Below are 23,875 nucleotides of genomic sequence, written 5' to 3' on the forward strand. Positions count from 1 at the left end.
TCTGTTATTGATTTGGAATGCGTTTCTAAAATAGGCAGATGGGATTTTAGGCCGAGGCACATCCCAAATCCTTGGCATTCGGCCTTATGCAGATGGCACAGTGCGTTATTGAATGTTCTTCTCTTTTCTTTCCCCATATTAAACTTTATATGTGAATGCCCTTGAGGGGCAGAATTCAGAACTACAACTTTAGACGGAATGTCTGATCAGATGAAATCAATTAAGCATCGATAGAATAGAAATAAGTAATGCTTCAAATATATTCTGCCGGCCTTATCTGAACAATTTAACCAGGGCAAACATGTCCAAATATTGCACACTTTCTATCTTGCATCCGATCATAATGCAGCAGAAAATGGTGGCTTGCTCCTTTTGTCTACATGACAGAGTCCCGATGTGAATGAGGGGAGACAGGTTTCCCTGAATTTTAATGGTGTCTCTGATGTTCTGATTTTTATCTCTTTGCAGGTTGTTCTAGATGTCTGAACAGTGCCAGTGGGAAAGGGGATGTTTTTTCTCCAGCCCTAGCAACATGCACCGGATTGGTGGATATGACAACTCAGGCTGCCTGCGATTGGCTGTTATTGTGGAGCATTTTGAGCAGAGAAATTCATCTCCTGCTCTACTGGGTGTGGGTTGCTGTAGGAGGCTGCAGCAGAATGCTGAAAGAGCCAGCAATTCATGGTGTAAGTTTGTTTTACCTCCGCAATACGAAAAAGAAATCAAATGAAAGCGTAATTATAGATGGTAGGCTACTCGTGCAATTTGCGTGGTTGTCACATATCAGAAGAGGTCCGAGTTTAGCATCTCAGTGAGATCTTTTTTTTTTTTTTTGTAATTAGTCATGCTGATAATGAATTCAAATGGAAATGTCTAAAGACATGCAGGTTTGTCATGTGACCTTCAACAGAAGAAAGACAGCTTGGGATATCTTTCCCGTTTCTAGCCTCATCAAACATCATTTTTAACGCATGCATACTCAAAAGCCAATAATATGGCACATTCGTACTGTATGTCAAGCACATTATTATAGTTTGGAGAAGTGAGCTCTGCAATGCAGTGCTGAACACTAATCATGGATAGTAGGTGCAATGCAGGGAAAAACATCTGGTCTTCATAAATTCATTTGAGGAGGATTCACCACGGTGTTTAAACCTGTTGTGCTTTAAATCATTTACAGTGCTGCTTAACTACAGATTGGTTGACAAGATGCGATGAAGGCAAAAACAGGGCTTGGATTTAAGCACACATTGCAATTAAGTTGATTTTGGTGCCATTCAGTAATTCGAGTTTTTATAGAGTGAGGAACAATACACACAACCAGCATTGACATGATGCATCTAAGACTACTTGAGTTCATTTTTTCTGTCTCTTTATTGTTATAATTATTTTGGCTCTTGTGCAACTGCTACATAGTTATTCACATTCAAGATATTGTCAATCAGGATACAGCTAAAAGTAAAAAATATATATATTGAAAGGAAAAAAAGGCAAATAAATGAATTTAAAAATACTGCCAAAGACAATTTATGGTCCATGTTCTGAATCGGTCACGGAAACACTGATTCGGTAACGTCACTTGTTTAAACCACACGTTCAATGTGCATAATATGACAAGAAGAGCACTCATATATTGTTCAGAGAGCAAAACATTGCTTAACAATGTCATTGTTACAATTTACCAAGAAAAACACCGGTACATTTAGGTGATCAGTAGTGCTTTTCAAAAGTCAGCCTAGCTAAAGAAAAAACATTCCATGTCACAACGGCAACGCCCATAACAGATCGATTTATTGTTAACAACCACAACTTTGGAATAGCAAATCAAAACGAAAACTGATCAATTATAAATAAACAATAAGAAGCCAGTTTACTCTTCAATTATAGGAATACATAACATCCAAGATATAAGTTAATAAAGTCAAGCTATTGTATAAATACATCACCAGCATGCACAATATTGAATCATTGATAGTATCGTTGTAATTATCTTACACTGACGAAACAGTATACTTGGCAAGTGCAAAAATAAATTAAACACAGAAGTAAACCACAAACTTTTGAAGCTGCAATATTTTTCCTATATATTTTTTTCTTTTCTTTTTTTCTTTTTTCCAGATCAGTCTCTGCCTTTTCTCTAAACTGTCCTTCAAAAAAGTGAATGGTTCCAGTAGTATCAGACTGATTTGTGATGATTATATGACTGAACTTTATCAGTTTTGGTGCGTTCAAAGAACACAATTTCTTTCGCTGCACTTCCGTCAAATAGCTAATTGAATTTCCAGATCAACTCGTGACTAATACTGGAACCATTTAATACTATATCTATCCTTCGAACACCACTTAACCCTCTTTTGAAATGCATTTCTACTACCCAAAACATAAATAAGCAGCATCCCTTTGAAATACATCAGTCCATATGCCAGTGTCAGGCTGCCATTCCCAACCAACAACGACCGCTTCCGGCTGATTGACTGACATTTCAGTGGTTTTGGCAAATGTCAAAGAGAACCAAGAAGAGGGAGGCCCATTCAACTATATATATATTTCTGTATATATTCAAACTAGGACTTCAGCCCCCCCTTTACCACCCTTGATATTTTTTCTTTTAACTCGTGGAAAAATAAAGAACTGCTGCTGCAGAGGAAACCATGGCAAAAGCTGCTGCCAAAGTCCACCAGCCATTTTTATGTATCTAGATAGAGAGGTTTTCTACTTTTAATTGTTGCCCTCCCCACCCTCATCGTCTTGCTGGTCACTCGTCCACAGTGTTAAGTTGTCTCGAAGGAGCTGCATGATGAGGGTTGAGTCTTTGTAGGAGTCCTCATTGAGGGTGTCGAGCTCGGCGATGGCGTCGTCGAAGGCCGTCTTGGCCAGGTGACAGGCCTGCTCCGGAGCGTTCTGGATCTCGTAGTAGAAGACGGAGTAGTTGAGGGCCAATCCCAGCCGGATGGGGTGAGTGGGCTGCATGTGCTCTTTGCTGATCTCGTGAGCCTCGTTGTAGGCCTTCTCGGAGGATTCCACCACGGTGGAGCGCTTCTCGCCTGTGGCCACCTCGGCCAAGTAGCGGTAATAGTCTCCCTTCATCTTCAGGTAGAAGACCTTGCTCTCGTGCTGGGTCTCGCTGCAGTTCTTGATCAGGAAGTTATCCAACAGGTTGAGCACGTCCTGGCACACGGCCTCCAGTTCCTTCTCAATCTTCTCACGGTAGGCCCTCACCATCTCGATCTTCTTCTCGTTGCCGTCCGCGGAAGTCTTCTGTTCGATGCTGGAGATGACCCTCCAGGACGAGCGGCGAGCGCCTACCACGTTCTTGTAGGCGACCGACAACAGGTTCCTCTCTTCGTTGGACAAGGCCTCATTCAGCTCGGTTACCTACAGATGAGGCAAATAGAACGCCGTTTGAGGAAACAGACGTACAACATCTAACAAGGTGACTTTCTTCATAAGAGCACATTTACATTAAAACAAAACAAACAATCCTAGTTTTTATATGGAATATTGCAGCACTTATTATTAATGATATCCATGCACATCATATATGTTTTGTTGTTGTCTGCTATCACCAGACCAAGCTCAATTTATGATTGAACATTGGTCTGGCAAGTCTGCGCTGTATTTTCTACTGCACAAGAGGCGTGATCAACGAGCATTATTCCAATGACTCTGTATGCAATTGGATAGTCCTTCAACCAATCAGACAACAAGAGGCGTGATCAACAGGCAACGACCAACGATAGTGTGCCAGGTGGATAAGCCAGTCTGCGATTGGTTCCCGCGAAAGTGTAAAAGAAGCATTAGAAATTAATATCCAGACTGAGTTGCAGGGCGAAATCAAATCGCCGGCAGATCAGGCAGGATTTACCCAGTCTAGTTGCCCTCGTAAATTTTACTCAAAATAACTTCCTCTCCCTCTTGCAGCGATATCTTTTCTCTGATGACGTGTTTAATGGCACGAGGGCAGGAAATCTGTCACTCACATGAAATCCACCAACAACACACCACAACAATCCAATCAATTCCCCACGGACAAAATCCAAAGCCCTGCCCTACATTTTTCTCAAGACTATCGCAACTATCGCCGACTTTAAATGGATAGTTCACCAAAATATTTACATTTTGACATCATTTACTCACCCTCATGTTGTTGCAAACCTTTTCTTTCTTTCTTCTGTTGAACTTGATGGCATCCATTGACTTCCATAGTAGGAAAAAAAACTCTACGTAAGTCAATGGGTGCCGTCAACTTATCAACATTCTTTAAAATATCTTCTTTTGTGTTCAACGGAAGAAGGAAACTGATACAGATTTGGAACAATGGTAATGCTTTATTTTAGGGTTCAACTCGCTATTAACTAGTTGCTTATTAGCATGCATATTACTAGGTTATTGGCTTTTTATTAGTACTTATAAAGCACACGTTAATAAATATTTCTGCGTGACATTATTCTAAATCTCTTAATCCTACACTATACCTAAACTTAAAGGCTACAAAACTACCATACTAACTATTAATAAGTAGTACATTAGGAGTTTACTGAGGCAAAAGTCATAGTTTATAGTGAATATGTGTTCCCCATACAACATGAGGCTGAATAAATGATCACAAACATTACATTTTGGGGTGAACAATCCGTTTAATATCAAAATGAATGTACAACACTTCTTTTTCAGTTGCATAATGATAATATCCACACAGCTTCATCAGCCTGCCGAATGCATTGTGCAGCCATGAGCTCATACTATATGCCAAGTGCAGTTTCCATGGCAATAGTCTCATTTTGTACAGTAGTCCAACTCTATCTAGCAAGATGACGGAGCGCTAGCGCTACACGATGCTCTAGAGGTGAAATCACTTCAGCTGGGAGTGGGGGCAGGGTGAGGATAGGCGGCAGGGGCAGGAGGCGAAATGTTCCCACATACCCCTCTGGGCAGCTGCAGTGTAAGTTAACACGATCGCTGTGTGGCAGTTCATGTGTTACGGTGGCCTTCTCTCTGACCTTTTCTCTTGCCAAACTGGGACAAACATGTACGTAGGTAAAACGCGTTTGATTCCATATTTTCACCAAAATCACTCATTTCAACTACAGATCTCCTTCTAGTCACAATGTCAAAACCTCTTTGCTGTGCACTTACATAATATCACAAGTTTTTCTATAGTGATGAAGGACCCATGTGCAATTAAACAAATGGCAAAACTTTTCCAACAGATCAAGGTTTCTGATTTTAGATTCCAGCTAAAATTATTCCCTCGGAGTACAAAGAGAATTGAATTCAAAGACGGCTTCAATAAAGATCAGAAAACAGGAACACTGGCAGGACAGGAAGACGAGACTCATAACGAAACGCGGGCAGGAGGAAATGAAAGGGCTTTATTTAAAAAGGAAACAACAAACTTATAGCTATTTATGTCTGGGTATGCAAGTTCTGTGCAACACAAATTTGGCATTCCTCTCGAAGACAGATAGTAACGGATAGTTGTGGTGGGTGACGGAGTAACCTTGTTACCTTGCTAGCTGTGTTGAAATCGGATGCAAATATTTACACATAAGGAGGTCGTTCACAAATTTGAAGTAAATAGCCGGCTGATCTTACTGAAATGTGAAGTTTTAAGCTTGGCCTGTTGCTGCTCATCTCTTTGGCTGAATGCATCAAGATAATGGAGGCCTGTGGGCACTTTCCCATCAGGTCTGTGGTGGCTAAATGGGCTTTTATCCATGGGACCGAAGAAACTTTAGAGTCAAACTGCTTTTAAATCTCCCCCACAGATCCATGAGGCTAAAATTGCCTGCCCGGAGTACAATACAATCTTTACAAGGATGGGAACCTTCCCTTTTAACAGTCATTTGGGATTTCAATCAAGGTGATATATGGCGGTAAGAAAATATATACATTTTAGCAAAATTGATCCGGCATATCTTTGCTACTTTTCAGTCAATACACTTATTCTACATTTTGGTATTCAATTAAGACTTTATTTTTAATGTAAAACACTGCTATTGAGTATTAACACATCTGGTCAGATTTTGCACTGTAATCTTTGTTATGCAAATCTTTATTTTGAGGTCATAGAGCAATGAGTATGGAATATGTCAATTAAGACAAAAACATACTGCCATGGGTAAAACCACCTTCAATCACTTGAGAAATAGGAGAAGAGATGCCAGATGACACCCCTCCAGAAAAAAAAGCATGATGTCAATACTTGACAAAGCAAAAACGGAGGGGTCCTCCTTAATCTCCATAAGCCAATGTAAGACTAGAGTCTGCTGAATGCCCTCACTCGGATGGGAATAGTCAGGATGCTGACGTGAAGAAGCGTTAGAGCTTAAGATGCAGATGTTACACCCCCCCCCCCCCCCCCCCCCCCCCCTCTCGGGAAGCCCTAAGGCCCTGACTGATTTCATTATGGTGCCCTGTATGCTCAAACCTCAAACAATGTTAATATAATTAACATAAATAATATTCACTAAGAACAAACATTACTGAAGAGATACAATTCCTTCAACAATACATAAATCTGTTTCAAACCAGAAGGAATCATGGCCCTTACTGAATCATGGACCTTACTGCAATATGACAAGGATGGAAGATTCTGGAAGGAATGCTGCTGCCTCTAACGTTGGTTTAGAGGAAATATCTTAACAACTCCCATATGTAGAAAATGAATATGGGAAGACATAACTAAATTATGAGGATGCGTGAGAAAAAAAACTACGGCATTTGTAATTTATATATGCTGCTGATGAAAAATGAATATCTAATGTATTTATGACAATACACCATGCTTAAGTAATGAACAGCAGTGACAAAATGCCTATTTCTAGTAAATTCAAACACTATCCTATAAACTAGGTTTATGACCCTGAATAAGCAGTATGTTCGGAAAAGCAACGACTTAAAAAGATTAAATTCTAAAATAGTGTTGTTGTTTGTTTAGTTTTTTTTTATTATTATTATTATTAACCCTGAGAGCGATGTTGAAAGATCTTTATACATTTGTCATGTGTCGTCTCATTCATTTGAGTGTGGGCTCGGGTAAGACAGGAGGCACCGCCCAAGATCCAGACAGTCTACACCCGACCCACTGCACTCTCAATACTAAAGCACTGATTTCTCATAAATCAACACCCCAAAAAATATTATATGACAGCATATTAAAGCATTTCGTTACATGCACTATTTTACTGTAACTTCACCCATGTTATCATTTAACATGATACCCCTTTTTCCTCCAAGTGCATCAGTAGGCTATGTATAATACAACAGTTGTTTCACTATATTATACTATATATTGTATTAGAGAAATAAATTGAAAGAATGACTTACCGATTTCATGGCTGCTGCCATATCATCATATCTCTCTGCCTGTTCAGCCAGCCTGGCTTTTTGGACCAGCTGCTCGCGGTCAACCATGTTGGATGGTTATGGTTTGGACGATATTATTTGTTTTTGGGGAAGAAATAGTTATATTGTATGAGCTGTGCGGTGTAATTCAATGAACGAGAGCTTCTCTGCAGCTGTTCCTTGCTGTCTGCGCTCGTGCCGACGGGCCACCCTCGCCCCTCCTCACGCGCTGAAGGGCTACGTCAGGATTCTATAAACGTGGGTGCTATGGCAAGCTGTACGACATAAAATACTATATATATATATATATAATCAACCAGTTATGCTGGGTTGTTTATTTAACCCAGAATAACTGGTTGATTTAACCCAGCACAGTTTATTCATTTTTACTAAAATACTAATATATAGGCTCTCTCTCTCTCTCTCTCTCTCTCTCTCTCTCTCTCTCTCTCTCTCTCTCTCTCTCTCTCTCTCTCTCTCTCTCTCTCTCTCTCTCTCTCTCTATATATATATATATAATTGTATATTATATATATATACAATTATATATACATTTTTTTTAATTCATATATTATTATTATTATTACTTCGTACAATAATTAATATCTACGACTCAGTTCTGAGAACACATTTTAACATAAGTATTTATATTCTGTATCTTTTTGAATAAACTCATTTAGGTGACTCCCATCGCACCCTGCACATTGCTTTGCATGAAACAAATAAACGATATACACCACAATAACAAATTTATAGATTAAATAAAATGCACACAAACAAGTACTTTACCGAAGGCATGCAGCAATTTGATGGAACTGCACTGCCCTCTCCTGAGAGCAAGATAAATAACTCAACCCCTGGGTTGTTGTGTCTGACCCAGGATCTGGATTACACAAAAACTACCCAAACAAGGGATTGTTACGTATGACCCAGGAGCTGGGTAACAAAATTTAACGAAATACAAAAAAAATAACCAAAAAGGCTCAACCCAGGATTTAGACTCTATAATAACTGTTACAATTACTACTAGTAATTGTAACTACTAAGAAAAAGTATATGACTGCATTAAACACATTTAATTAATCTCCCTCATTAATTAAATGTTTTTAATGTCATCATATCATTTTAATTATTTTGCGGGAATGGCATGTTGCGTGTGCTTGCTGAGTTCACCGATGTCATGAAATGGCTTTTTTATGTGCATGTGTTTATATTTATGTTGTTGTGGTATTAATATAGATATTATATTAGATATCAATAAATAGATATCATTGGTGGTGGTTGAGGAGATTCCCCCCTTCTATATATAGAGCTTTTGAGTACCCAGAAAAGCGCTACATAAATGTAACTAATTAATTATTATTAATATAGAATGATTTTTGAGAAATATAATGCCCCCTGAAAATTGGTATCCTACCAATTTCCTGAAGTTGTTCCTATCCTATCCTGAAGTTGTTTCTGGCACCTATCTAATACTAATTTGATTGCTATTCTATCACTATTGCCTATATATTGGACATTTCCATTTGTTACTAATGACATTTTAAATTTTACTAGAAGATAGCAGTACAAACTAGTAACAACTATAAAGTAACCAGTTTGATTATAGTATGCCGCATGTCATTGCATACGACAAGTAAAGCAACTAGAGCAGGGGTGTCCAATCCTGCTCCTGGAGGGCCACTGTCCGACAGAGTTTAGCTCCGACCCCAATGAAACAGAGCTAAACCAGCTAATCAAGGTCTTACTAGGCATACTAGAAACTTCCTGCAGGTGTGTTGAAGCAAGCTGAAACTAAACTCTGCAGGACAGCGGCCCTCCAGGACCAAGTTTGGACAATCCTGAACTAGAGAAATGTTACATATGAAAAACATGTGCGTTTGAAGAAATGCTACTAGTAACATTTGGTATATAAACTAGTGTTCATAAATAGGTATTTGTCTAATACATACATGCTAATAAAACAATCAGTAGATACTAACTACTAACATAAAATAGCAAATGTTAAGTTTTGAAGAATACATGTTAAATTGGCTTGCCATATAGGTGCCTCACTCATGATGTAATAGTCCTTATATGGGAGTCAAGAGGCTACATATCAGCAGTGATGATGATGGCACATTAGAGGTCTTCTAAGAACAAATGCAATATGGGAGAATGAGTCATCCCCTATTACCAATTCTATCACCCCTCCTGCATGGAGTGGAGGATTTTGGGGATGACACAATTATGGTAACATTTAGGATAGTGTGTCTCATGTTTTGTTCATGCTCAGACAGGGTATAGATATAGATATTAGACTGATGGAACAGAGAAACAACTTGGTTCTTCATATAGATCATTTTACAAGACAGGTGCAATCCCTTAGAGACGGAGCTAGCAGTCACATGGAGAATTTGATTTAACTCTTCTTTAATATTCTCTTTATGAAGTCATTTATTTTCCGTTGTTCTCTATATAATTTGAAAGTACCGTAGTTAAAGTGGGCCAAAATGGTCACATAAGTGTCAGAATATGAAAGTATCAGGAATACATATGGGGAATTCTAGAATAGAATAGAATAGAATAGAATAGAATAGAATAGAATAGAATAGAATAGAATAGAATAGAATAGAATAGAATAGAATAGAATAGAATAGAATAGAATAGAATAGATATTACCTTACCAGTAGAACCGTGTCAAGTTTTTTTCAAATGATCATAGCATCTGGTTTATACAATATTAACACAACATTTTTGGTTCTCCTTTGGTAGGCTAACCTTTTTTGTTCATAAAGGATTGTTCTGAAAAGGTGAAAAGGACATGCTGGGTTACTTCCTTGGCGATAATGCGGTTAACAGCTAGCTCTACTTGGCACAGTTCAGAACGGATGGCTCAGCTAATCGTCAGGGCTGTGCGCAGCAGGATTGGGCCAGATCCACTGGCAGAGTGTTATTCCTTTTCCTGAGTGTTTCAACTCCGTCCTTTCTCACCGTGATGTGCAATTGTTTTATTCACTGTAATGAATTCTGTAAAATATCTTCTTTCTTTTTTTTAAATGGACATGTCAGATTTGTAGTTGGGGATGATTCAGGTAAAACTGATCCATTTCCTCCAAGAGGATTAGTCTCAGGCAGATTATCTTAACTATAGGGAGCATATGGGTGTTTGCTAACCACCAGTCTGCCTACTCAGGACATCAGACGGACAGTCACAGGCACAGAGGAAGAAGATTGAAATGATTGGGCTGGATGTCTATCTATATCCAGATGGTCTTAGGGTTGCTACACCAGAAGATATAGAGAAGTGGGAATCAGAGAGGGAAATGTATGAGCCTAATGTGCGTCTCTTTGTGGCTCTGTTCTCATACAACCCTGCGCTGATGTCACCGAACCCTGAAACAATGGAGGAGGAACTGCCTTTTGAACAAGGACAGATCATTAAAGTAAAAAAGATTTTCTTCTTTTATCTTAATTCACGATCAGTCACAATGCATCATCTTCAGATCATTTCTGTCCTGCTTAGCTCATGCTGTGTTGGGAAGCCTCAGAGTCAGCGGGATATGTTTTCTTGTAGGTATTCGGAGATAAAGATGCTGATGGCTTCTATAGTGGGGAGACTGGTGGTCGCTTTGGTTTTGTGCCAAGCAACATGGTATCTGAGATTCCTGTGGAAGACGGAGAGCTTAAACTTCATCTGTTCCATCAGGGGTTTTTACCAGAGGAGACGCCTTCTATAGGCAAGTATTTTTGTCTGTCTTTTCTTTTGGATGAAATTATCCACGTAATTAATACATTATTAAAAATATTAAACTAGTATGGATTTATTGATTGATTCATATTAGCACCCAGTGATACTTCTAGTGGGCCGGATGATCAGAAGGTCCACAGGATGCTGGCCATTTTTGATTATGACCCTTGGGAAAGTTCTCCAAACACAGACATTGAGGTAATTGCATTGTCCTTTTGTTTGATTCCCTAAAGTCTGATAAATATTGTAAAAATAAATAAATAAATAAACACACACACACACACACACACACACACACACACATATATATATATATATTCAGAACATATTCTGTGATTGTAGGGGTATAGGGTTAGTGTAAGGGAATTTGTACAGTAAAAAAAATAAAAAATATTATGTCTATGGAAAGTCCCCATAAAACAGGAAAACCCAATATCTGTGTATTCTTGATTTATTACATAAATTACATTTGTGAAATATAAAATATTTAATTTAATAGTAAGTATTAATAAACTAGGAATCTTAATGTTTTAATATAAACATATTTAAACTATTATCAAATAATAATCATATTATTGTGATTTTTTTTCTTGATTATTTATTTATGGTTTAGAGTCCAACACTTGACACTTATAAAGCATATTAATGCCTTCTGCATGACAATATTCTACAAAAATAAGTAATTTGTTTATTGATGCAAAAGTCATAGTTAAAAGTTAATAATGAGAATTGGATCTGAAGTGTGACTTTATTTATCAAATAATCTATTAATTAGCGATAACTTACTTAATAACATTTCTCTTGAATGATTCTTAAAATATCAAATATGATTTAAAATTGGTGTATTTTGTTTGTTTTCTTCTTTAGGATGAGCTTCCCTTTCGTGCAGGAGACATTATATATGTTTTTGGAGAAATGGACAGTGATGGATTTTATTATGTGAGTCTTACCACTCCGTCTATACCATGCATGCATATTTTTTTAAAGATCGTGAGTTAAAGAATGAATGTTTTATTGATCCAGGGGGATCTACATGGTTATCGAGGTCTTGTGCCATCAAACTTCTTGCAACCGCTGCCTTGGGATTAAATGAAATGAGCAATCACAAATCAAGAACAGAAGAGTGACCTGAGATTGTGAGATTTAACCCACTTTTCTGAATCCAACTCCAACTCATTTTTTTACCATATAAAGTGTCTTTTTCCCTGTAATGTACATACTGTAGATATCCCCCTTAATAATTTCAACCTTCCCTTCGCATATGCAGTACCTTTAGCTCAAGTACATTAAAGGGAAATATTTCTGTATAATACAAGAGCTTTTAGAAGCAGCTAGTGTATTATAGCCTTAAATAACTGATCATGTAATAATTATATATTTTTTTACTTTGTAAGTAAGTGTCGTCTTTTCACTACTGATGATTTAAGCTATTTTTGTTATGTCATTCGTCTGCGTTATTTCAATAACTCTGCACACATATATGTCGTTACTTAAGTTCCCATTTCATCATTTATTTAATATGCAAGTTAATGTGCATACATACAGATAAACACTTTCAAGAAACATTGCATTACAATCAGTCATGAAACACATTATTTATAAATATTACATAAATGGGACTTTCATATTCGGCATCTTCGGTGCTCCATCGCAGCCAACAGTACACTCATCCATAAAGTAGGAAACACTACACTGTGTAGAGACCTTTAGTAGTGCTGTCTACTTTATGAGTGACTGCACTGTACCTCTGAAGTTCCCGCCTCTTCTCTCCGTGGTCCAGTTGTTACATCGCATGCTTCCTCTTATCTCCATGTGCTCAGAATGTTCATTTTACAGCTATTTGTTAAACCTGTAACACAATTCAATCAAACTGATGTAATTAAATAAGTCAGATATTGTTAAAACATGGTTGGATGTTCAGCTGCATCAACTTTATAGTTCAGTCACTGCAAACCATAAAGGCGTATTGCCTATGTAGTGGCATAGCACGTAAAAATGCCATATTACATGTGTAATGAACTAATCTAAAATAGTATAATGTATAATATATACAGTTTTGCTGCTTTCTATGTATATATATATACACTTTAAAAGAGTGACGTCTGAAACTGTGATAATACATTTACATTTTTTGGTATTGCTGTTTAAGACTATTTGTAAAAATAAACGTGTACAAAAATAAAAAATGTGTGCATTAATTTATTTGTAAATGATTTTTAAGTTGTAGCAAATTCACCTAATTATATTCACAATCACATCAAGCTACCATCTTATATAATTTAACCCAAGTTAATAAAAACGAATAAACTGTAATATTTAACCAATATTTTAGATTAATCCGAAGAGCATCGACTTACCAGTTCTCTGCCTACTTGATCCCGGAAACAACAGAGAAAAGAGAAAGAAGTTGTCGCCTTTTAACACTTTTTAGGCCACATGGTGCAAACCACAGGAAGAGGCCCTGCAGTCGCTGTCTTAAAGAAGCACAAATCCGCACGCCTATTGGACTACAGCGAGTTTCGTTCGAAGACTGACTCAAATCAATTCCTTTTAAGGGCATTTTAACCGATAAAAGTCAGATCAGAAATGACAGAATAAAGCCTGTGGTCTTTAGCATACATAAAAATCACACAAAGAAAGAAAGAGGAAGTCTAGTAAACATGTGATCAGATTGCATCAGGCTTCCACAAAGTCTGACTTTTTCTCTTTAAAGATACAATATTCACTCTTCAGCTTAGATAACAGCTCTGTTGGTCTGTGAGAAAGTATTTTCAATGGAAGATGCACACGTTTTGTGCGAGTTATTATCAATAGCTTCACGATGACTTAAATATATGAAGCATAATCTTGCTTGCAGCTCTTTCCTGGGGGGAGGGGTGGTTGCTGTGTTGTGCAAAACCACACGTTTCATCAGCATATATACTTTGAGTGGAAAATGAGGGTGCGATGTGTCATATAAATGTCATAGGAGTGTAATTTAAAATCATGGCTTGCTAATTTTACGTTGCTTTACGGTAAGATGCTGATAAAAGTGAAACGGTTATGACCTTTTGAAATATTGTTCACGTTGTTAATCGAGCAGATATGACACTATCAAATCGTAAGTAAATCAAAACGTAACATCAGACGCTCTTTCTTCTGTCATTTTCCTCGGGTGCTCGAATTGAAAGACTTTTTGTCCCAGACTCCCCTGAGTATACACTTTAATAAACAGGAGGCCGCTCTCCAGTTTCCCTGAACATGATGTACATGAGATGGACTTGGTTGTCTAGACAACCCAAACCTCAAACTCTCGTTTGACACGCACAGAAGGAAGTGGGGGAAGTGCAGACACTTCTCTATGATGTACAATGATAATGTACCTAGTGTTGTGAGTTGTTTTAGTTTTTTTTTAACAGACGTCCCATGAAATGTAACTGGGTGATTCTTCAAACATGGCCAGTTTTGGCTCTGTGGGATTTTAGAAAGTAAAAGCTCTGAAAACTTACTTTTCACATTTGCACTACAGTCTTTTTCATTTGTTTAAAGGGTTTATTCACCCAAAAATTCTGTCATCGTGTTCTCACCCTCATGTCGTTCCAAACCCATAAGACTTTCGTTCATCCTCAGAACACAAATGAGGTTTTTCATCTTTTTGATAAAATCTGAGAGCTTTCTAGCTGTGGAACTACCACTACTACACTTTAAAAAGTTCTTTAAAAGATTGAACAAATCCATATGAATTGAGAGGTTTAGTCCAAATTTTCTGAAGAGACTCAATCACATTATATGATGAACAGATTGACTTTAGGCTTTTAATCACATATAAACATTCATCAACTTACAGACATCAGATATGGCAAGCATGTTTTCTTGATGTGTGAGATCCAATGAGGTTCATTCTTGTGTTACGCAGCACGTTTGAGCTTCAAGAAGAACCAATGAGGTTCATTCTTGTGTTACGCGGCACTTTTGAGCTTCAAGAAGAACCAATGAGGTTCATTCTTGTGTTACGCGGCACGTTTGAGCTTCAAGAAGAACCAATGAGGTTCATTCTTGTGTTACGCAGCACGTTTGAGCTTCAAGAAGAACCAATGAGGTTCATTCTTGTGTTACGCAGCACGTTTGAGCTTCAAGAAGAACCAATGAGGTTCATTCTTGTGTTACGCGGCACGTTTGAGCTTCAAGAAGAACCAATGAGGTTCATTCTTGTGTTACGCGGCACGTTTGAGCTTCAAGAAGAACCAATGAGGTTCATTCTTGTGTTACGCAGCACGTTTGAGCTTCAAGAAGAACCAATGAGGTTCATTCTTGTGTTACGCAGCACGTTTGAGCTTCAAGAAGAACCAATGAGGTTCATTCTTGTGTTACGCAGCACGTTTGAGCTTCAAGAAGAACCAATGAGGTTCATTCTCATGTGTTACGCAGCACGTTTGAGCTTCAAGAAGAACCAATGAGGTTCATTCTTGTGTTACGCAGCACGTTTGAGCTTCAAGAAGAACCAATTAGGTTCATTCTTGTGTTACGCGGCACGTTTGAGCTTCAAGAAGAACCAATGAGGTTCATTCTTGTGTTACGCGGCACGTTTGAGCTTCAGGAAGAACCAATGAGGTTCATTCTTGTGTTACGCGGCACGTTTGAGTTTCCTCATGAACCAATGAGGTCAATTCTCATGTGTCAAGCAGATTCGGTTCAATTCAACTTTTATTTATGTTCGCTGATCAATGTTTATAATGTATACACAGTGTGTGCACAAAAGCCTACATTCATCTATTCATCATAAAAAAACAGTTGTTTCAGAAAATGTGGACTAAACTGCTCAGGGTGTAGCCTACATGAACCTGTGATATATATATATAATTATGGTCATTTCCATTCCTGTTAGTTTTCAGTTCATGTCATAAGATGTATTGTGTTTAATATCTTTTGGAGACATTTTTGGGCCAACGCCTTCGTATTGCTTACTAATTTCATGTCTAGCTGTTATTCATCCAAAATACACACAATTTTTAAAAAAAAATCACACTATTTGCCTTCAATTTGACATTACAGCTTGTTTGGAAACTATGCAAATAACCTTTTTTTCTGGTTTCCTCGCATATTCTTATGTTTCATCTCAAGCTCTTGACTGACATGTTTGTCGCCTTAGTAAACAAATATACTGCTAGAGCGGCAAGGTACAGTCTAAAGAACGGTATATAAATAAAATATAACTTCTAAATATAAATACATAAAAATAATTGTACTTCTTGTGTCTTTTTACAATGAACTTTTATTATATTTTATGATTTTACATCTGTGTCTGGGTCAAGGGTAAAACAATAACTTCACACATAAAACCTGTTCAAACGTAGTAAAAATAAATTATGGACGCAAAGTTTCTAAGACTTTTGTTGTGTGACCTTCATACAACAAAAAGAAAAGAGCTATAATATGAAGATCTGTAAGTGAGGAAAATTAATACCTGAGACATAAAAGTCCCCGAAGCACAAAAAAAAAAAAAAAAAAAAAAAAAAGCAGCTAAGTAATTACTCTATTTCAAAACATTTGCAGCAGTTTGCATATCCAGATATGTGTTTCTGCGCGGGTGTCATACGAAAGCATCAGAGCTTATGAAAGCTGAATGTTGACTCTAAAGGTCAAACCTACAGGATGTTGTTTGCCTCCCGTTTATCAGACACACATCACTCATTGAGCAATCCACTGAGACGAATGGATCCGTTATCAACTTCACCATGAACTTTATAGTGTTTTACAGCTGCTTCGATGCTTTCCCTGTAAACTGTATTCTCACTGTTTAAGCAGGAGGGGTTGAGCCTGGACTTGTATTATACACCTATTACTGTTCAATGCAGGATTAGGCCTACCTCCTGAAATAAACACCTCCTTTAAACTAACTGCGTGAAAAGATGGGTATTATCCATGCAGACAGATTTCGATTAGGGTTAATTCAATTATCTTCTTTGCCTAAATATGTAAGACGAGCTAAATGCCTTAATTGTGGCGCCATTACATAAAAATATAGGTCTACGTTTAAGATTCCCGCTTTTTTAATTTATTAAGATCAACGTATGATTTCAGACATTTCAAAAAAACAATCAACGTATTAATCATGAAATTGTCATTAACGTTCATTAAACATGTGAACAGGAAACGTTTACATCACTATTACTTACTTGTAGTAGAAGTCAGAGTCAGAAAAAAAGTCTAAATGCTGCATGACCACAGATAGTCTAATTCTTAAAATCATCACTAGATGGCGTAATTATTTAAATATTAACCGGTCAGAAACCATATGCATATTAAAAATGCATCAAAACTTTGAACACACTCTCAAAAAAATGGTCACTATGGAAAACGTTTCTATGTAACTTTGAGTTATAATATGACAGTGGCAGCTTTTGTACCTTTTTTTCCTGAGAGTCTACATGCAACATTATAATAAATGTAACCTTTTTATTATGTTTCCATTTATTTTTTCATTTCACTGTTGTCTTGTTACTGCTCCAGGATTATGCAACATTATCCATTAGTTAGTGATCACTGATAATAACTGACAGCAAGTGAAAGTTTGTTATGGGTGGAGAACATCTTTATCAGATAAAATACACTTTAATTTACTCATAATTAACAGGGAACTTTATGATACATTAATACACATGAATTTTATGGTCACCAGGTTTTGTGCTGTAAAACGTGAAAGGAGGGGACATCGAGGTAGAGCTGTTATAAAATGCTCCAGGGATGAATCCCATCATAAAACCCATTCTCTCCTCTCTGGCATTGATCTTTCAGGTGGATTTTTAGATTCAAATAATAAGGATGAATGTGTTCTATCTTTCCATACTTGTTATGTTATGTAGGTTTGCTTCAAGTGCAGGTAAGTGGGTTAATTGTATATGTCATATTATTTATCATACAAACAGATTTAGCGACTGCTGAATTTAGGAAGCTTTAAGTTAATCAATTCATCATTTTGGATTGTAGTTGTATTAGCTTTTACTGAACATTTGCATGTGTCAGAAGGTCTATGCAGCAGCAAATTATATTTGTTATATTTATATTTAAGTTAAAAAATATGCAGCAATATTAGCTGGAATTATACTGTATCAATATGAGTTGATGCGCATTATACTGAATGTGAATAGAATACAAATGCATTAATTGAATGACTGAATGTAGACACAGACCTGTAGACACTGTGTTCATGCTGCATGTAAACAATCTATTAAATGTGATTACATAATACATTACAAGTATAAACACTTCAGAATTACTGAACTTTAATTTCTTTCAGAATGGTGTTATCAGTCCCAAGTAACTTGCAACAACACATGTGCAGGTGAGAATTGAGCCTTGTTCAATGTCATTTATTAAATTATAAAGAAAAGAAAATGCATGTCAGATTCAGTGTTTTTTACTGTATCTTTGACAACTGCAGCCTTGGTGAGCATAAGACACTTATATTTAAAAAATCCAAACTTGTGAACGGTAATTAATATGGTGGATATACTAACATGATCTTTTATTGTAAAGGACCAGAGGAATGGGCAACCATTGCCGCAACCTGTGGGAATAGAAAACAGTCACCCATTAACATTGTAACAAAGAATACTTCCATAGACGGTCGTCTGACTCCAGTGCAGTTTACAGGCTATCAAGAAATGGTCAATGGTGTCATTGTAAACAATGGACACACAGGTAAGTTACTTAAAGGGATAGTTCACGCAAAAATGGAAAATCTGTCATCATTTACTCACCCTCAAGTTGTTCCAAGAATGAGTTTCTTTTTATTCTGCTAAACACAAAAGAAGATATTTTGAAGAATATGCGCTCAAAAAAAATCTGTAAAAATAGGAATAACTATACTGTATTAGTTTTTATTTATTTTCTACAGTTGTTTTACCTATATTTTTAATGTGCTCTAAAGGATTAGTTCACCCAAAAATGAAATTGATGTCATTAATGACTCACCCTAATGTCGTTCCACACCCGTAAGACCTCCGTTCATCTTCAGAACACAGTTTAAGATATTTTATATTTAGTCCGAGAGGTTATCTAAGTGTAGGCACACTATACTGTCCATGTCCAGAAAGGGAATAAAATCATCATCAGAGTAGTCCATATGAGACATCAGTTAGTTCATTAGAATCTCTTGAAGCATCGAAAATACATTTTGGTCCAAAAATAGCAAAAAGTAAGACTTTATTCAGCATTGTCTTCTCTTCCGTGTTCCTCAAATAAAGATTGAAACAGTAATAAAATCAGTGAATCGATCAATGATTCGGATCGCCAATGTCACTTGATTTCAGCAGTTTGGCGGTTTGACACGTGATCCGAACTGCTGAAATCACGTGACATTGGTGATCCGATTATTTTTCTTTTTTTGTGTTCAACAGAAGAAATAAAATCATAGGTTTGGAACAACTTGGGGGTGAGTAAATGATGACAGAATTTTCATTTTTGGGTGAACTATCCCTTTAAGTATACTTTTAGCCTTTACACATATTATTTCACTTTATAAACACTTTTTTCTTTTTGGTCATACGTTTTTGCCATTTTTAGTGCAAGTGAATCTGGCAAACAGAGCACACATTAATGGGGCCAATTTAGGAGCCACTTACAAAGCTCAGCAGCTTCACCTGCACTGGGGCAAGAATGGTGGACCCGGATCAGAACACACTGTAGATGGAGAGAAATACCCTATGGAGGTATTAAGCTTTTTTTATTCTTAAACCTATATGTGAATCGACAAAGAACTATATGCATGCATTATATCTTTAACAGCTGCACATTGTACATATAAAAGAAAACTACAACTCTGTGGAACAAGCCATTGATGACCCTTCTGGAGTGGCTGTTCTTGGATTTTTTTATGAGGTAAAACCAAAGATGGATTGGTCCCGTACTTTGAATTAAATGTGTGCACTAGCATTTGAATTAAGCGTGTGATACAGTATTTTTACATTGTACTGTATTTAAAAAAATACCTGCATTTAATTAGCTGTAATTAACTTGTGTTAAAAATTAACTTGTGTTAAAAATTACACTGCTGACCCTTTCCTGACTCTGGACTCACCCTTATCCCAACTCAGTAGCAGCAAAGGTGTTTGGCAATAGAACATGAACAGAATAAGTTCCTAATATTTTCATATATGTGGAGCTAAAGACACCTAATATAGTGTGACTGCTGCGGCCATAAATGTTTATTATTTAGCCTACAGCTATTAAAACCATATTTTATTGTATCTATCTTTAAGGAATCAAAAGATGCCAATAAAAAATATGAAGTCATCATAAATTCTCTGAAAAACATCACACACCCTGGTAAGATCTTCAAAGATTAATAAATATGCTGTTTTATCTTGATTTGGATAGCAGTCACTCAAGAACACAAGGTAATATGGGAGGAGCCTGTATAATGAATTATTGTTCAGGCATGCTATATTTAGAGAGAAGAAGAGGAACTTCATGACAGTTTATAAACATCTTTTTTTTCCAGGCACCAATGTAACGCTTGGAGATCTATCATTAGACATGCTTATTCTCTCCCATGATAAATTGGAGAAGTACTACCGCTACCAGGGGTCTCTCACCACACCCAGCTGCTCTGAAGCTGTGGTCTGGACAATATTTGAGGAAACCATACCACTCAGCAAAGAACAGGTACACTGTAAAAAAAAATATTTAGAAAAAAAGTTACCTGGTTGCCTTAATTTTGAGTTCATTGAAATTAAAAAATTGAGTTGAATACAATGAACATTTTTTAAAGATTCGACAACCTTTATTATTAAAAGATTTTGTAAGCATATTGGGTAATTGTGTGTGTTTTATTTCTGATGACGCAGTGAAACATGCCAAATAGTTTTGCTATTTTCATGATTTATCAAATTTTTTATGTGGTTCAGACACAATAATATTTTTTGTTTTTATTTATTAAACACATTTCCTTCATTGTATCAACTCAAATTTTTAATTTCAATAAACTCAAAATTTTAAGGCAATCAGGTTACTTACTTTTTTAAGTTAAACCAACAAAAACCAACAAAAATGTTTTACAGTGTAGAGTTTATTACCTATATCCACCTTATTTTGCAACGCGGAAGTAAGCTGTGTGAATGTGTGATACTTTCGATTCATTAGTCGCTAACTATCAAAGTTATTTTCTTATAACTATGAAGACTAACAAAGTGCCATAAACACTCAAACTCAAACACTTTTTGTGCTACAGTACATCCCAGTGTTAAAGGAAGGAACTGTATATAATAAATGTTTTTCAATTAATCATAAAATGGCCCTGATATGTCACTAGACATTAAGAAATCATGTTCATTTCAAATACTTATATCACTGACAACAGCAGTCCGGCCAGGATATTGTCATTTAAAAGTCGTTGTTGCAGCCCTCAACTGATGTTGATGTTGACATGTTGTGTTTTGGCCTGAAGCTCCGCCCTCCACCTCTCTACCAATCACAAAGTCAGTAGTGTTTCTGCATCCGGGTTGCCAGCTCTGCTCTAGTTACCACAGCTGCAGCTACAAACGTTCCTGCTGGATCCGGCAGCCTATCTGGCAACCTCGAGTCATGGGGGAGGGGGAGAGGGGATACACCACTCACTCATTTGAAAGTGATTGCAGTACGAGTTTTGGCCACAATCTTTCATACACATCCTTTAATTATTACGACAATACATAACAATAGGCTATGATATGAATGTCAGTTGGCAGTATCAAGCAGCATAATGAGCTTTTTTATACATCAAGAAATAACTATAAGAGTATGACACCGGAATCCAGACGCATTCAATAGTGTGGCAACAAGCCTGAGAGGCAGCATTGGTTTTCAGTGCAAAAAACACATCTAAAACAGGAAAGAGCTTTGAGATTGACTGTACAAATAGATTTGACAAGAAATCTGAGGTATATTTTTACAGACTGCCGAAAGCTACAGAAAAGAGAAGCAAATGGATCACTGCAATTCCCAGAAACAACTGAACTCCAGGCAGCGATACATGGATTTGCAGTAGTCATTTTGCCTGAATATGTTGAATTTTGGTAACCTAGTTTCTCTTGAATACAGAAGTGACTTAAACTGCAATTCATCGACTGGCCGCTAGGGGCAGGCTAAAGAAGGAAGCAGAATCTCATTGAGCCCCATGTTAAAATGCCCCAGCAGAAGAAAAAAAAAAATGTTTACAGCCTGGTACAAATTGTGGTTTTGGTCTATACTGCTAATTTTGCCCGTCATGATAACTGTAACGCGGGTGAACTTTTTTTAAATATTTTTTATAACTCATTCGTTTACATTATATAAAGCCTTAAAGTTCTGCACAATTAAGGGCTTGGCCACTTTGAGTGACAGGTAGAAATCAGTGAACAATCACCCAGATTAAGAACTACACAGGCAATTTTGCTTTATATATTTCACCAGAGTTGCAATCGGGCTCATATAAATGTCAGGAAACACGGTTACTGGCTTCATGTCAATAGCCATTGATCACTGATGTTGGGTAAGTTGCAAGGAACTCTATATAAAGTCAAAACTTTAGTTTACACTAATAACCGTTTGTTTTGCTCGGGTTTCCCCTATTAACTCCAGTCATGCAGCAGCTCTTCTGCCACTCAGCCCGGCTGAGGGGACGTGTTCTGGCGGGAAAGAAAGTGACGTCAATGCATCCTCTATTTGCCAATGCCCGCTGCAGCTGTCGCGTTAAAAATAAGGTGGATAAATAATTGAAACTTTAAAACTGAAATAACAGCCGTCTTATCTTTGTCTCGCAGCTTTCTGCATTTTCAAACTTGATGTTTTCTGATGGGACTGCCATGGTGAACACATACCGGCCCGTTCAGCTGCGGTATGAACGTCAGGTGTATTATTCTAGGAGTTTTGTTTTTTGTGTTAGCACGGCTTTATTGATCAGCTCTGTTGTCACATCACTCTATGCTCTTACGGTCTGATGTATGGCTATTGCTCAAAGCAAGTTATTTATAATTGCTTAATAATTCAAGAAGAAATTAAACTGTAGGCCTATTGTTGCTCAGCCATGTGTGGTTTCAGTAGTGTTGTAGTTATTATCCAACATAAAATGAACCTGAAACACATCCCACGTCAGAGATCTTCTCGAATGTATATATCCATCTGTAATGAAAATTATTTATACAAGAGTTAATTAAACTGATATTGGTGTAAAAACTGTAAAAAATAAAACAAATTATAATAAAAAAAATATATATTTTGTCCTATTTTGAATCCTATTTGGAAAGTATTGAGCAAAAGGACATTGTTTATATTGTACAGCCCAGCCCTCATCCTTCCCCAGGGTCCATATGACCTGATACTATTATATTAATTTGTTTTTTTAAATAAAAAATAAAATTGAGCATTCATCGAAGTGGTCCAAGACTTGAACCACTGGAAAAATGTTTTGACTTGATCTGAAATGAATGGATGAAATTTAAAAAAGTAACAAATCCTTCCCTCTTGCGGGTCAATTTGACACCCTTAGGAATGAATAGAATGATATACAGTAGCTGCACTGTAAACAAAAAAAAAATGATATGTTCAATAACAAGCCGGACCCACATCAAGATGTTTACAGCTCACAACTGTATTGAGAGTTGCTAGACGACACTCGCGGCAGATTACTATAAAGTTGCAAGAGTCATGCAATATTATGTTTTTCCACAAGAGGTCGGCAAAGACACCCAATTTACGCTGAATTATTTAGAATTTAAATGGAAAGAATGTGAAGAATGTGCTTAAATTACTATTTATTGATAAAATCGAGAAATTTAAAGGTAAATACAATTTTACAAAAAT

At 36.9% G+C, this 23,875-nt stretch overlaps 3 protein-coding genes and 1 long non-coding RNA gene across 6 annotated transcripts; 2 read left to right on the forward strand and 2 right to left on the reverse strand.

Moving 5' to 3' along the window:
* Nucleotides 1-1,350: 1,350 nt before the first annotated feature.
* ywhag2 (3-monooxygenase/tryptophan 5-monooxygenase activation protein, gamma polypeptide 2) lies at nt 1,351-7,574 on the reverse strand. Its single transcript, XM_067451064.1, has 2 exons — nt 7,330-7,574; nt 1,351-3,375 (listed from the first exon to the last, which is right to left on the reverse strand). Exons 1-2 carry the CDS (start codon nt 7,414-7,416, stop codon nt 2,719-2,721), a joined length of 744 nt encoding a protein of 247 aa, XP_067307165.1. The 5' UTR covers nt 7,417-7,574; the 3' UTR covers nt 1,351-2,718.
* si:ch211-105f12.2 (RIMS-binding protein 2-like) lies at nt 3,442-13,422 on the forward strand. Of its 3 annotated transcripts, XM_067451062.1 has the most exons (7): nt 3,442-5,688; nt 5,769-5,876; nt 10,523-10,772; nt 10,904-11,066; nt 11,172-11,275; nt 11,945-12,016; nt 12,101-13,422. In XM_067451062.1, the coding sequence occupies exons 1-7, from the start codon at nt 5,660-5,662 to the stop codon at nt 12,164-12,166; spliced, it is 792 nt and encodes a 263-aa protein (XP_067307163.1). In that variant the 5' UTR covers nt 3,442-5,659; the 3' UTR covers nt 12,167-13,422. The 3 variants fall into 3 exon arrangements, with proteins under 3 accessions (XP_067307163.1, XP_067307162.1, XP_067307164.1); XM_067451061.1 differs by having other exon boundaries at nt 3,442-5,876; XM_067451063.1 differs by lacking the exons at nt 3,442-5,688; nt 5,769-5,876 and adding an exon at nt 10,394-10,421 and having other exon boundaries at nt 12,101-12,430.
* Nucleotides 12,564-13,671, reverse strand: LOC137084687 (uncharacterized). Its single transcript, XR_010906781.1, has 2 exons — nt 13,435-13,671; nt 12,564-12,926 (listed from the first exon to the last, which is right to left on the reverse strand). It is a non-coding gene; the product is annotated as an uncharacterized lncRNA (long non-coding RNA).
* Nucleotides 13,672-17,869: 4,198 nt separating this feature from the next.
* ca4b (carbonic anhydrase IV b) lies at nt 17,870-23,013 on the forward strand. Its single transcript, XM_067451824.1, has 8 exons — nt 17,870-17,936; nt 18,354-18,398; nt 18,593-18,757; nt 19,622-19,767; nt 19,844-19,936; nt 20,317-20,383; nt 20,559-20,722; nt 22,837-23,013. Exons 1-8 carry the CDS (start codon nt 17,879-17,881, stop codon nt 23,011-23,013), a joined length of 915 nt encoding a protein of 304 aa, XP_067307925.1. The 5' UTR covers nt 17,870-17,878.
* Nucleotides 23,014-23,875: the final 862 nt, after the last annotated feature.

The sequence above is a fragment of the Pseudorasbora parva genome, chromosome 8, assembly GCF_024679245.1.
Source record: "Pseudorasbora parva isolate DD20220531a chromosome 8, ASM2467924v1, whole genome shotgun sequence".
Taxonomy (NCBI): domain Eukaryota; kingdom Metazoa; phylum Chordata; class Actinopteri; order Cypriniformes; family Gobionidae; genus Pseudorasbora; species Pseudorasbora parva.